Source organism: Caenorhabditis briggsae, assembly GCF_000004555.2.
Source record: "Caenorhabditis briggsae complete genome, chrX, whole genome shotgun sequence".
Classification (NCBI taxonomy): domain Eukaryota; kingdom Metazoa; phylum Nematoda; class Chromadorea; order Rhabditida; family Rhabditidae; genus Caenorhabditis; species Caenorhabditis briggsae.
Window position 1 is genome coordinate 5348390 of NC_013491.2, and position 15129 is coordinate 5363518.

Genomic DNA, 15129 nt, shown 5'->3' on the forward strand with positions numbered 1-15129 from the left:
TTCGATCGAATTTTCGATACATTATACATAATAGTTCAACAGTAGCGAATACAGTACAAAACTCGGTAAACATTATAAGGGAGAAGCTGAAGAAAATGATGAAAGCAAGGGATAGAGAACTGAGAATGTCCGATGCAAGCCTGACCTTGATTCGAAAATGTTCAATCCGGTCTAGGGCAGATTCCACATTGTCTCCCTATCCGATTTCTGTGTATGTCTAAACGACAAAGACCAGCTGATATGGAAGAGAAGATGGATAACGAAAGAGACGAAAAAAAACGAAAGGAGAAGCTACGCAGTGATGAATGTCTTCCTTGCTAACATGCAGTATCGGTCAATAAGATATTCAAAAAAAACTTTTTGTTGATTTTCGGCCGAATTGACCATTTTTAGAAGTTTGGAGCGATCGAAAATTTCTAGTTTTCCAGTTATTGCCGGTTTGTCAAAAAAAATCCTTGAACAGGTGTGTTTCAGAAATTTGCAAATGGCTGAAAAACCAGACATTTGCAGAAAATTCTGTGAATGCAATGTTTTTAATCTAGGTCTATTTCACACCCTTCAAAAATTTCAAAGTGATTAGAAGCTCAAAAACCGAGCTCCACATTCCTGAAAATGGTCGAAATGGCGGATAATGAGTTTTGTATACCAGTGGTACAGTAAGCCTACAAACATCTACTGGTCGTTTAGTGTTTTTTAAAAATATTCATTTTTATTTTTTAAGAAATCATTAATTCATCACATATGAGAAACATCAGTGAATGGTTTTGTTTTTAGTTTGTGACTTGACTAGGAAATGCCATTTGTTTTAATTTAGATGAACGGTATTGCACAATAAAAAACAGGTAGTATTGCATATGGCCGGATGAGAGGAAGGAAAGAAATGTGAGTGAGTTTTTTGAATCGGGATTTGAAATGAAAGAAAAAACCAGTGGCAAAGTGTGTGTGAATGGAAGAAGAGTGAAATGCAACGGGAGGGGGACAAAAACGCGACTAGAAAAAAGACACTATCCGTAAGATGTTGGGAATCGAAAATTGATAGAAAAATGCACAAAAAGTATAGACTGAGAAACGAGTCTAGAACTTGACACCGACCAGATTCAAGAGCACCATAATCATTGAGAAGCCGGCCCACGACGAGATAAGCATAATCCAGAAGCGGCTTTGGAATGGGCTGTTGTTCTTGCGTGGCACCGGGAAGTTGAGAACAGATCGGGCGTGTTTACGAGCAGCGGTGACCAAGAGGCATGGGATTGCAAATTGGACAGCGACTCCTGGAAATTATTTAGTGGGAAAAAGGAAAAAAAATGTTGAGAACCCTAATATTGGCATATCTTCAGATACTGTAAATTTTGAGCTCATTTATCTCAATTCATGTGAAAGATTTCTAAAAATTGTCAACTGATAAAATATTGCGAATATCATGATGAATTATTCTGTAATGCTCATTTTCAGACGTTCCAATCGAAAATTCATCTGAAGTATTAGTGTCAAAATAAAAGTCAATTTTGAAAAGTGACTTTGTCTGAAAGCCCAGAATCTATCAATTAGTCTGAAAACTACAGAATATTTAGAGCAAAAATAAAGCTTCAGTTAAGGAATTGGCAATTTTTAGCACTAATCCAATAAAGCGAAATAAACGGCCTGGAAGTGGCAAAATACACATTTCAGTGACATTTGTCCTTTCGTGAATAGAAAACGTTTTCAACCACAACAATAAAGCCGAAGGTTTCAGGCAATTGACATTTCAGAATCTTTCAAGTTTTTCAAAATTTTCGGTTTCCTGGAATTGTTAAGTTTTTTTGTTTAAAAATTAAAATACTTTTTCAGAACTGCAAAGTTCACTATTTTCAACAGAAAAAGTCAAAATCAGTTTTTCGCCGGTACTGTATCTCTTCTGCGTATAATTCCTCACCTGGGAAACTTCCAGTAATTGAAGCTAGGAGCAACATGTCATCGGTGAGCAAACTCAAAAAAGTTGGAAGAGCCAAGACCAGCGTTGGCACGAGTACGTCGAAAATCGTCTTCTGAAACAAAAAAAAACACTATATTTCCCGTCCCAACTACCCTATTCTACTCATTTCTCGCAGGGTTCCCATTTCTGGCCTCGCGCTCATCATCGGTATCATTGTCCTCAACCTGGTTATCAGCTTCGAGAAGCGACTCGTTCTCCTGCCTGAAATTATCACTGATAACAACCGCTGCTCTCTCAAAATGTTGCGATTTTACCCAGTCTTTGGACACAAAATGTCTTTGACCACTTTAAAATTGTTGATCAGTGTTAGAGCGATAATAGGGTAGCTGGAGGTGAGAGTGATGATTGGGAATAGAGCCAAGAAGTAGTCAATGATGGAGTAGACTAAAGAAGTGTTGTCGTCGTGGAGGAAGTTAAGGGTGTAGATGTCCTGCACGTGCTCGAAGGCGAAGGCTCCGGTAAGGGAAAGAGTGAAGTAGAAGACTCCAACGATTCCATAGACTACAGCGATTTTTCCAAACACGTTTTCTTTAGTTCTGAAAATTTAACAATTTTATATTTCTTCTAAGACAAGAATAAAGTTCCTGCCGCCTCGATGAATTTACCTCATTGGAGTGATCAAGGATGGAATACTGTGATGACACATGAAGGCGTACACCGCACAACCAAAAAGTGATCCGAATCCATGGAAATTATACGCTGGCGGATGAGCAGCGGCTCCTTGACTGGACAACTGCATCGTGGCCAATGAGATCATCAGAATGAATGCTAAAATGCTCAAATTAACATCGTTACTCCTTAATTTCGCTACTCACCAGCCCATCTTGAGAGAGTAGTCATGATTTGGATGTGACGAGTTTTGGTAATCCCGGCGATGACCATTGGGAGGCACACAACCACTACAAAAACGATCACGAAGAATCGGTAGACTGTCATGCGGGTCAGAATTTCTGGCCACGACTCGTGGCATGGATCCGAGGACTTTACAATTGTCGCATTGATAGTAGAGCTGAAGGAATGAAACTTTTTAAATCCACCATTTAGTGTTTTTCTCACCAAACAATGTTCATAGCTGACTTCGGGACGGTGGTCGAATAAATCGCAAGATCACCAAACAAGTAGATAATGATCGCAAAGTAAGAAAACACCAGTGAGACCTTGGACAAGAACATGGATGCCATTTCGCTCTGAAAAACAAGAATTGTTTTATTGGTCATAAAAATGGGAAAACAAACTAACCACTTCAACTTTCTTAGCGATCTCAAAGGTTGATGGTCCATCAGCGACAACGACGTCGTCATACTCAACACGCCGTTTTTTGGAGAGCACTGCGTTGGCGACGGAGAGAGCTTCAATGACGAATGTGGCGGCGACGTAGCTGGAAATATAATTTTCGGATTTATGACTAGGGTGTGCTAGATTAGTAGGTGTTGTAGTTATGCTCTTTTCAAGCAGTTTTTTTTCTTATTTAATCATGTGTAGGCCTAAAATACATCTAGAGCTGGAAAACCAAATGTTTGGATTTTCTAAATTGTCGATTCTATATTTTGTATACAGTACTGGTAAATAAGTATTTGAAAAAACATATTTTTCAGCTGATGTTAAACCAATTTGACCATGTTCTGAAGTCTGGAGGTCAGCTGTTAAGCTTCCGGTCACTTTGAGAATTTTGGAGGGCGTAAAACATACCTAAATTGAGAACTTCGCATTTAGGTTTTATGCTGTTTACGGATTTCTGAAAGACACTTTTTTAGCCCATTATTTAACTGAAAACGTTTGAAATACGTGTTTTCAGAAATGGACAAATAGCAGAAACTAGGATTTTCCCAAAATTCTGTAAATGCAAAGTTTTCACTCTAGGCCTGTTTTACACCGTCTTCAAATTGATTGAGACCTTGACAGCGGAGTTCCAGACTGCTGAAAATGATAAAAAATGACCAAAAAATTAACTGAAAAATACGTTTTTGTATGTCTAACGAGCCTATTATGTATACTTCAGCTTTTTTGTTCAGTTTGAATTTGCAGAAGATATTTTCAAAAACTTCTGACTCGCGGGTGTTATGGATTTTTAAAAGTATTTTGACCACATTTTGTCAATTTTGTCAGAACATTTTGTGATGTTCGAAATTTCCACACTCTTTTCACATTTTTCCATTAGAGAATCATTTTCATCCTGGTCAAAACTAATTTCTGGTTTATCTCCATCCCTATTTACCTCATGAACGCCGAAAATGTAAGCAGACTGATACTGAGGAGCCATCCAGCCGATTGAAATGCCTTAGGGAGTGCCAACGCCCCAGTTCCGACGATCAAATTGAACACGTATAGAAGGCCGACCTGCAGGCACATTTATTATGACAAAATTATGATGACACATCGATTCCTTTTCTCTGGAAAAATCGATCTTTCCAACAACAACTCACCGTTTGACTGTACGTGCCACTGGTGCCGCTGGAATCAGTGTTACTCTGCATTTTGCTGATGAATACGAATGAAATGGAGAGTTGTCGTGTGTCCTTCTTCTTATCACTACATGCACCGGTCCTGAAACTAATTTTGAATTATTGTTTGTAGAACACTAAAAATTAAATGGTGACACGGGAAGACTCAAAAAATGTGATTTTTGAAAAAAAAGCTTTTAAAAAACATAGATATGATCTTTGAAAATAATCGAAAAAAATGAGGAGAAGAACATGGAAAAAGCAGCGGAGATAACTTGCTTTAAATGGCGAAAAAGAAGCAAAAAAAAACGAGGGAGATGTCGCAACATGACAAGAAAAAGAGGAAAAAGAAGGGACGCGGAGGGCAACGCAAAAAAACACGAGGGGAATGAATGAGGCCTCTCTGTTTACAACAGCGTATGGGGTCCACGTTGTGTTTGGCGGGCAATGGCAAGTGCTGTTGCATTCGCGCCCTACCGCATACCCGTCATTACTCACCGAAGAGTCGTGTTGCATTGTTTCTGGGAGAGGTGACGTGGGACGAGGGGAAATAGAAGAAGCATTATGACTTTTTGACACACAAAGGACACATTTTTATACATTTCTAGAATAATGGAGAGGAAAAAGAGGACAAGAGAGGAATGAATAGAAAATGCAAAGAAAAAAATTTATTATGTTTCAGGAAAAAGTTGAAAAAAGAAAGAAAAAAAGGGGGTTTTGAAGAGAACATAATTAAAGGAAAATTATGTATTCTGTATTATCACAAATCAAGAATCATGAGATTAGGAATTTTCCGAATTGCGAAAGTTTTCTATTTAATTTACACTAACAGCCGGGCAAAAGAGCTTTCATATTAAACTAGTGGGTCATGCCAAGCACCTGATAAAAGTGTAATAGATTTTTTGAGCTATGATTCCCAAAGCACAAATTTAGCGTTATTCTTATAGAGTTAATTCAAAAGAATTCTTTTCAACCTGATGATGGAAAAAAAGTTTTATCGAATTTTTAAAAAATTTTTTTAGAAAACAATTGTCGTATTTCCTCTAATAAAAGCCCATCCACGTCACCAACTTCAAGCTCAATTATCTCGATTCCTGTAAAAGATATCGAAATTTCGCATGTTGATGAAATATTCATGATATTATGATAAATAATTTATCCGTTGGCAAAATGCTGATATCTTTCACAGGAATCGACAAAATTGAGCTTAAAATTAACGGTTTGAATGAGCTACTATTAGAGGAAATGCAATGGATTATCTAGGCAGTTATCTCATTTTTTAAGATTCAGTCTAAGCCAACATATTTTTTTTCATATTTTTGCACTTTACAAATACTAATTTTGATTTCAGCTGTGAATATTCAAGAAATCTTCTTTCGAAAAATATCAAAAATGTGAACATTGACCCATCCTGATAAATGTGATACTTGTTAAACAGAATAGCAAGGAAAACAATGGTTACACGACCAACACACTAAAGAAAATTGAAAACGTAACCGAGTATGTCGTAATTTTCATTCGATTACGGACACACACACACATTCAATCTAATTCTCTCACTCTCCTATTTCACTATATGCTATTCCATCTATCTAGGAAGATGATTTTCGATATAAAGAAGGCTTGTTCAAAAACCAAACAACGACAAAGTTCCACAGAAGCTGGTTGTAAGACATCGGGTCGAGACCAGGACTACGAAGAAACTTATGGGGGTCGGTGGAGAGAAAAAGATGGAGGAAGAAAAAAAAAAGGTGTTTGTCTAGTTGAAACGCGCTTATTGATTCAAAGGTCAATAAACAGAAAGACTCCGATTTTTAAAATTATCGCACCACGGAGTGGTGTTTGGAGAAAATAGTGAGAGGAAATGGGCGAGAATGAAAAAGAGATTATGAATAACAAATGCGTTGTATAATGGCCAATGCGATTGAGAGAAATCGAGCAGAAAGCAATTTAAAATGCGAAAGAGGATAATGGATTTTGGCACGTGGGTTGTGAAATGCTGAAAATATGATTTACAAGGGAGTAGAGGTATGAATACATCAAAATAAGCTGAAAACATTTCAAAAGCGAGAAAATTAGAGAACGCCTATCAAGTGAAATTAATTAATTATTCTGTCCTGGTCACGAGTAAGAGAAGAGCAAATTATAGTACAAACAACATGACTGGAAATGTCATTTTCAGCCTTTCGATGCACTGAATGAACATTTCAGGTGAATACCAATTTTTTGCATTACCTCAAATAAAAGACCCCCGTATCCTAAATTTTAAGCTCAATTATCTCAATTCCTGTGAAAGATATAAAACATTTGTCAACTGATAAAATAATGGCAAAATTATGATAAACAATTTATCAGTTGACAAATAATTTATATCTTTTACAGTAACAGTTGAGATAATTGTGCTCAAAGTTGACAATCTGGACAGGCTTCTATTAGAAAAAATAATGTGAACAACTGAATCTGGTTAAAATTGTCTCCTTCATTTTTTTAAATCTTAAAACTAACAAATTTTTAAAATTTCGTTCGGGCTCACTTCTATAAATTCAGCTAGAAAATCAATAATCTGAAATTCGAAAAAATATTAAATCAAAAATTGAACTGTCCACTACGGCAGGTGTGTGGACGTGTTTTGAACACTGTTTTCCTGGAAAAACAAATCTGAACGTTATGTTTTAGCAGCAGGATCACACAACATGTTATTCCATGATTTTCCTCTGTGTCTCATTCCAAATTTAGAGCGTCTGAACTTGAAGAAAAGTTAGTGTCTTTAAATCCTTTTCGAATCTCTTGGAAAGTCAAATTTCTAAGAAACCCGATTTCAAAATGAAGGAAATGTTGTGAAACTCGATAGTATAGGATCTAGAGCCCTATCGAAGGTCACAATGAATATGAGCTCATATATGTAAAACCTTATTACCAATTCTTGTTCATAACGTTCACATAATGAACAAAGACACAATTATTCTGACGTCCTGAAGCTTGAAGACGCGCAGGCCCACACAGACACACGCGCGGGAGGCCAGTTTAAACACGCGGTTTTCCATTTGACACAGAATTAGAAAGAAGGAAGTGTCTCATTCTACTTGAATCGACCTCTTCGTCTTCTTCCGCAGTAGTATTGAAAGTTTGAGGAAGAAATGATGAGTTTCAATGGGTTTGACGAGAACGGCAAATAAGATTGAAAGAGTTTGTAGTGAATATAAAATGATTTATTAGTTATGAAAATTAGGTTTATAACGGAAATCTGGTTGGTTGATGAGCAAGAAATGAGTTATCGGAAAATTGAGAAAACGGAAAAGTTATGAAAAGTTATGAAATAATATTAACAAAACCAATGAAGTGAAAAAAAATGAGAGAGAGGAAAAGCTGAATGAGTTGAAAACCGAAACAAATTCAGGAACAGTGAAGGCAAAACACAGTGAACGCCAAAAGTTTGAAAGAGAAAAAGTTTTAAAAAAGAAAAAATATATAGAATGAACAAAATTTTGTTGTAGGTCAGTTGCTTGAAAATCAGAAGGAGCACATAAACTGAGCTAGTTTCGGTTCAAATTCTTGAATTCGTGATTTTCTTAAACACTCTAATGGAATGGCCTCTCAACTTTAAGCCAGATTGTCTCGTTACATGTGAAAATTATTACAAATTTGTCAATTGCTGAAATAATGATGATATTATGATAAGTAATTCATCAGTTGACAAATTTTTGATATCATTCACAGGAAGTAAGATATATCGGCTTGAAGTTGATGGTTTGAGGAGCACACTGTCAGATTGTTTCGAGTATATAAAACTTTTAAATGATCTTTCCACTAGTGATTTAATTTTCAACCGTTGAAATTGGTTTTTAGACACGGTTCAGGCCATTTTGCAGTTTATCTTGGTTTCTGAGATAAAAGAAAAGTTTCAAAAATCACTAGAAAACAAAAACAATAAGTTTGGTTATGTTAAAATACCGTAAACACTCTCACTCTAACAAAAAGACGCCCCATAAAAACACTTTAAGCTCAATTATCTCAATTCCTGTCGTCAATATCAAAAGTGTGTAAACTAATAAAATATTAGTGATACTATGACAAGAATTTTATCAGTTGGCTACTTTTTGTTATCTCTACCTGGAATTGAGATATACAAGCTCAAAGTTAACCGTTGGACATGGCTTCTATCACTGTATGCGCTCCTTCTGTAATTTTCAAACACTTTTCTAGCAAAATTTGTGTTCGTCTGTACGCAAAATAAATAAGTTGTAAGTAAATGAGTTTTCAAAAGCATATTCTATAATTTTTTTTTTGAGCAAAAATATCCGGATGTGAATATTTCATTTTGTGCCTCTTGGTGGTGTCCGATTATGTTGATCCGCTTAATCGGTTTTCTTATCACTCGACGCTTCCGATCCCTCCACCACTTCTTCATAAACAACCTCTTCTTCTTGCTCCGTCACAAAATATATTTTGTGGATACGGTGGAACGCCGAGAACAAAAATGACGTGAAGAATCCGCTGAGCATGAAAGCAGTGATGTGATTTGCCGAGTACACCGTTAGTATCCAGTGGCCGTAGATATTGAGCAAGAAGACAGTGCATTGAGACTGAAAACGTGATCTTAGAAAGTTTTAAGCAGCATTTTTTGTTTACGTCGTACGCCTTCTGACCTTTTCAGTGACGTTTCAGAGCTATTGAACTGAATCATGGGTACGAAAATTTGTATTTTTGGTGCTGGTGTCAAAATTATTGGTGTCGTCAGCAATGGTCAGAACAAATATGTTGCGATTTTTTTCTTCTGGGTTCTAGGCCCGCCCCCTTTTAGAGATTTGAATTTTGTATTATTCCTCTTTCTTCTTCCCCATTGTTTCATTTTCTTGTTAAAGATATGGCTACTTTCTAGGCTATCAAGGCTGACTGATTATCAGGTGAGCTAGGGTTAGATCATCTGATTTGAATCAACATTAGACTTACCAGTAAACGACTCGCGATGTAAGCCACTTGCATTTCTGGCGAGAAAAATCTCGCGTTCATTGAAGTGATAACTGGCATCAGGTTGAGCGCACCAAACAATCGACACCATAGGTAGTGATGGGAATCGAGTTTATTATCCGGTTTGAGCTATAAAAATTTATTTCATATTCATTTCATTCATTTTCTAGACCCACAATTAAACTGAGCACATGTTGAGGGAACGAGATGTGAATAATTGCGTAAACCAGCGTCAATCCGGCGTCCAAATAGAATGCATTTTCGATGTAAAAGGTACCTTTACCCTGCAATAAAGACACCTTGGTCCATATGGCGCCAGGAAAGATGGATTAATCCCTATCTAAAGTCATAAAAGTCGGCCCTACCTCAACCCATAAAGTGGTTCTCTTGACCATTGCCTCAATTTCATCTTGGTTGGTTTTAGTGGTGCGGTACATGCGAATCGCCTCAGAGAAGAACCACAAACCATCGGTAAAAGCTACACAGTAGAGGTACTGAAAGAGTACTTGGTCACTGGAAAATTATTTGGAGACTGAGTTACCTGATTAGAGAGCTCCAATCCTTTCGCGGATTTTCCTGAAATGTGCATAAAAGCGAAGAGTCGGAAGATAAGGCAGATGAAAGAGGATAGGACTCGAGAGAAGATCGCTGCGCGTTCTGGTTTTCCGAGTTTTTGGGTTTTCCAGAGGAAATAGCCAACACCAACCTAAAGCTCTTAAAAGTGAGGTAAAATCATAAAAAGCGGATGAACTTACGTGAAGAGATGCGCAAAAGGCTTGAATGAATCCGTGAACATTGGTGAAGGATCCCTTGATCTGAAAGTTTTGATTTCCGGTCATTTTGACCATTTTCAGGAGTCTGGAGGTCACATTTCAAGTTTTCGATCACTTTGAAATTTTTCGAGGATATAAAACAGACCTAAATTGACTAATACAGTCACAGAATTTTTCGAGATTTCCTAATTTTTCAGCTATTTCCCGATATCTGAACGACACGTGGTTTTTTTTCTTTTTCAGTTATATATATTTCGTTTATTCGAAGGATTTGAAGAAGTACGGAGTGATGGTAACCGGGGAAAGAAAATAGTAAAAAACGAAGCTAAGAAGGACTAACCCGCAAGAGTTGATCCTAATGTGGGGAAGGAAAAGAGAGATAGTGGCAAGATCAAAGGGATGGGGGCAAGTCAGAAACGGGTAATCGAGATCTCAAGAAGTTTTTGGAATTGTGAGGGTGGTAAGAAGGTGGGGCAGTTCTTCACAATAGCGTTCCAAATTGGGATCGTTTGAGAAAAACAGTTCAAAGTGGTCTAAAAAAAAGTGCCTCTCAAAAATCGGTGAATAACTGAAAAACTAGGATTTTCGAAAGTTTTGGAAACGCAAAATTATTAATCTGGGCCTATTTTGCACTATCGAAAATTTCAAAAGTGATTTAAATCTTTACAACCGAGCTATAGACTTTTGAAAATGGTCGTAATGTCAGAAAATCAAATTAACATTACGATTTTCTGTGTCTTATGGACTTTATGGCTCTTATTGACCAGTATTATAATTGCCTAACCCATACTTACTGTTGCTTTCAAAAATAATGGAGCAGCCACAGAAAATAGTAAAGATAGGACCGCGTGAGCTGTGATTTGAAACTTGACTCGAAGTGGCTCCGAAATCCTCGGGAGCACCGATAGAAGGAATAACCCTCCTACCAACGCATGCGGTATCATATAAAGATGGTCCTTGTACATTTTAAAATCAGACCATATCATTGTGATTAGCCCGACTTACGGGGGGGTGGGGGGGGGGGATAACACCAGTCGAACACTAAAGTCTCGACTGGTTCTTACACGAGTAAGTGGCAAATATAAGAAGCTCTCCCTGGGCGAGCACGGAGGTTTTGGAGGGGGCTAAGGGCCACAGAGATGGAACTAGAGAAAAAGAGCGCGAGCGGCGGGGCGGGCGGTCCATTCGTCACAGCACATCGCGGGGCAGATGGCTCGCGGAAGGAAAACCGAACGTGGTGAAGAACGTGGTGCACAAGAGAGAAGACACACAGAGGCAAAAGAAACGGGACGCGCCAAGTCGTCTGGGTGGGAGGGTGATGGTCAGTAGTTGCGCGTCCCTCGGAGAAGAATTCCCAAATGCCACTCTCTTTGAGCATTTCCAATGAGCTCCCTTGTGTATATGTCACCGTTTGCGAATGTGTGCTGGTGGAAAAAAAGAAGAAGAGAGGGGATTGAATTTTTGGGAAGAACGTTAACCACAAACAACACACTTACCATAACAAACAATAATAACAACGATAACAGTGGTGTGCAATCATTCTTTGAACAGTTTTTCTGCTCTCCCTTCCAAAAACAGGAATAGCCTGGTCTTTTGATTTCCGAAGAAAGCAAACAGTGGGCATTTTTTGAATGTTTTGTGTTTTTATCCGTGTTTTCACATGATTAGAGAGCAGATATCACAATGTTTAAAATATGGCTCTGAAAACTTCTACAACCATCAAGAATTTGACCCATTCTGTGGAAAACTGATATACCATTCTCTACTATAATGGCTTGAAACTTTAAACTCCTATATCTCACTTCCTGTATTAGATATCAAAAAGTGGTCGGCTGACAAAATATTTATTATAATATTTAAAAAAATATTTGCCAGTTGACCACTATTTTATATATCTCACAGGGACCAAAATAAATTGGCTCAAAGTTCAAATTTGTAATTTTCTTTTTGTTAGAGAAATGATAACAGTAAACTTTAAACCCATATATCTTAATTCCTGTGAAAGATATCAGAAAGTGGTCAACTAGCAAAATCTTTGTTATACTATGAAAATATTTAACCTCATTATATTATTTTCACGAAAAAAAAACGTTAAAATTTTGAAACCTGGAAAATCGCTTCAGAAGAAAATTTCAACATTTCTAAAATTAAAATTCTTGAATTCTTAAGTCCAGTGTTTTTATCTCACGCTTTTGTCTCGAAGCGATTTTTCGAATTTGCAACAATTTCCTGGTAGTAGCCGCTTTTAAAGAAGGGTAGGCCTCAAAAAGTAATTTTCTCATTTCTTTGTTCATAGTAGCCCCCAGATGTTAAACTGCTGGGCCACCTGTTGAATGTGCCATGTTGCTACCAGAGCAGGGGCAGATGTAAACCCTAAAAACTGTCCTGTCTCCTCTACTTTGAAATTTTTTTCAAAACTTTTTCTCTGAACTTTGAGCAATAATTCTTCAACACTGATCTTTTTTGTTTTCTGCAATAGATTTCAAACGAGAAAAAAAGCATCTGTTTCTTCAATAAAAATTCACATGTTTACTGGTGTCCACCATTGAACCAACTCTCAGGACCAGATGAATGAAAATATTCATGTTTTGATGTATAAGAAATGTGAACTTTCTCTCAAAATTTCTTTTGCATTGTTTCATTCTCATAATTTTCTGTAAAAAGCTTATCATTCGCCTTATCATCCGCCTACGAAATGTTGAATATCAATTTCTATTTCTGAAATCGTATCAACTAATCCCAAGTACACATGTTCTGTTCAGCGATTTCTAAGTTTAGAGCCTTAATGTGAATAATCGCTTCAGATACATCATTCAACTGGAATAGGTTTATTCGAATCACGTTTTCTTTCTCTTTAATCTAGAACAGAATTTCAGATTTTTCGAATTCATTCGTACATAGTTTGAACTGTGTTCCAGACAAACCAGTTCGGAAGTTCGTGTGGTAAACAATCAGAACCCTCTAACATTTTCCCCCTGAAATTTCCCGAAAGTTTGCTTCCTTTTCCGGTCTAGACCTGATAGTGTTCGTAACACAATAGGATTATTGTTTATAAGCCAGTTCAAAAATTTATTCATTGCTCAGTAGATGAGCCTCTCCACCATAGTAAACATTTTCTTGGGCGACTCGAGATATTTTTTATTATTTTTATGAATTTTTTTTTCTTGGTCCAAATTTGAGAAACCTCTGTCAAAATGTATGTCTATCTTCATACGGCTCCATCATCTCTTCCACAACAAGAATACTTGTATAGAATCAGTCAAGCTATCATGATAGAGCTATTGAAATCCACTTGGCTCCTACTTGGTTCCTATGAAGGTGAGTCAAGGCATACAGTAAACAAGTTGGTACTTCTTTAATTTCCGCTGCACGGATATGATCAGTTTCCTTGTGTTCTCATGTGTTCTTCAAACTTTCAGCTGCTCTGAATGATCTAACGTCTTCTAAAACTCTTAGATCGTATGAAGCTATGTGGGAGATTATGTGGGAGATCCTCAACATCATACATCTCTGATGGTTGAATGTTTCTTCTTTTCTACACGTTGAATCCAGCCCCGGATAAAAAGATTAATTGTTGTCACAAGAACGTCTCTTCTGTTTCAAGTTTCATCCCTATCCTCAACAATTGCTCTTCTCTAGCCGAGAAGAGCAACTGTCATCAACCACCAAAATCTCTCCGCAAAAAAATTGACAGATCGTCCTTTTCCCTCCACCTCTTTAAATTTTCGTAAAATTCTTATCATTCAGTTGTGATAACCTCCAATCAACCTCCCCACCTTTCATCCCAAGGACCAGCAACGAATGTCTGATATTATTGAACCTACCCATCAACGTGAGTGACACATCTTGATACATCTTCATACTTTTGAGTGTATCATAAAAACCACAACCAGTTTTTCTGTTATGCATGTCGAAAGAGAAGTACAGCTCGAAAAGGATATGGCGGAAGAGAGGATTTTCTCCAATTTTCCGTTCAAGTGCTCCAGAAGGACCCCCCTCCCCCTAGTCTAGCAAATTAATTAGCGTTGGAGGGAAACGGCTCAGCATACATTTTTACATGCTTGCGCATTAGTCGAAATAACTAATTTTCTCTGTTTTTCACAGTTTTTTGTGTAACATTTATGCAGTACCGGTCAAAAACATATACGAAACCGTATTTTTCCGTTGATTTTTTGCCATTTAGATGTTTTTCAAGAGTCTTGAACTCGAATGTCAAGTTTCCGATCACTTTGAAAACTTTGGAGGGTGTTAAACAGACTTATATTGATAACTTCGCTTTCACAGAATTTTTTGACTTTTCCTTGTTTCTCAGCTATTAGCCGATTTTTGAAAGACACGCCTTTTTGACCCGCTATTGTACTAACGTGCCGAAAAGGAGTCTATTTGGCCTTTTTCGTACTGACACAAGAAAAATCAGGTGTCTTTCAAAAAATCAAGAAATAGGTTTAATCAGGAAATTTCAAATATTCTGTAAATGGAGAGTTTTCAATCAAGGTCTGATTTACAGACTCCAAAGTTTTCAAAATGATAGGAAGCTGATCAGACGAGCACCAGACTCATGAAAATGGTCGAAAATGGTTGAAAATCAACTGAAAAATCTTTACTCAAAAGTTTCTCGCACAAAAAACCCAATTTCATTAGAGGAGTTTTAAATCCCAAACATTCTAAACAACATCAAACTATGTTGTTCTTTGATGGGAGCGGGACCACAAAACGCCTACCAATGCGACGACTTCCTTCTTATCCAATTCCGGCAGCAACACAAAAAAGTAGCATTTTTATAGAGCTCAAAATAGATTGACCCCTACTTCCCACTCGTTTCTTGCTCTTTTCTCCGAATGTAAAAAGTTACTGGTTTCATTTGCCAAATAAATAATAATCGTTTTTCCAATATTTTCCTTTTTTGCGAAATGGGTGTCGGTGACTCCCCTTTTTCTCTGCCTTGTCTTTTGCTAGCGCCACTGCTTGTGTCTGT

At 37.2% G+C, this 15129-nt stretch overlaps 2 protein-coding genes across 2 annotated transcripts; both read right to left on the bottom strand.

Annotated features, from left to right (window-relative positions):
• Nucleotides 1-1074: 1074 nt before the first annotated feature.
• Nucleotides 1075-4446, bottom strand: CBG17386 (the record flags this gene model as incomplete). The annotated part of the gene is made up of 10 exons (XM_045239159.1): nucleotides 1075-1271; nucleotides 1913-2024; nucleotides 2086-2173; nucleotides 2227-2508; nucleotides 2578-2740; nucleotides 2788-2981; nucleotides 3029-3159; nucleotides 3212-3350; nucleotides 4188-4309; nucleotides 4396-4446. 10 exons carry the CDS (start codon nucleotides 4444-4446, stop codon nucleotides 1075-1077), a joined length of 1479 nt encoding a protein of 492 aa, XP_045096188.1.
• A 4322-nt stretch (nucleotides 4447-8768) lies between these two features.
• Nucleotides 8769-11119, bottom strand: CBG17387 (the record flags this gene model as incomplete). Its single annotated transcript, XM_045239160.1, has 7 exons — nucleotides 8769-8996; nucleotides 9364-9510; nucleotides 9558-9665; nucleotides 9747-9875; nucleotides 9923-10087; nucleotides 10137-10196; nucleotides 10949-11119. The coding sequence occupies 7 exons, from the start codon at nucleotides 11117-11119 to the stop codon at nucleotides 8769-8771; spliced, it is 1008 nt and encodes a 335-aa protein (XP_045096189.1).
• Nucleotides 11120-15129: the final 4010 nt, after the last annotated feature.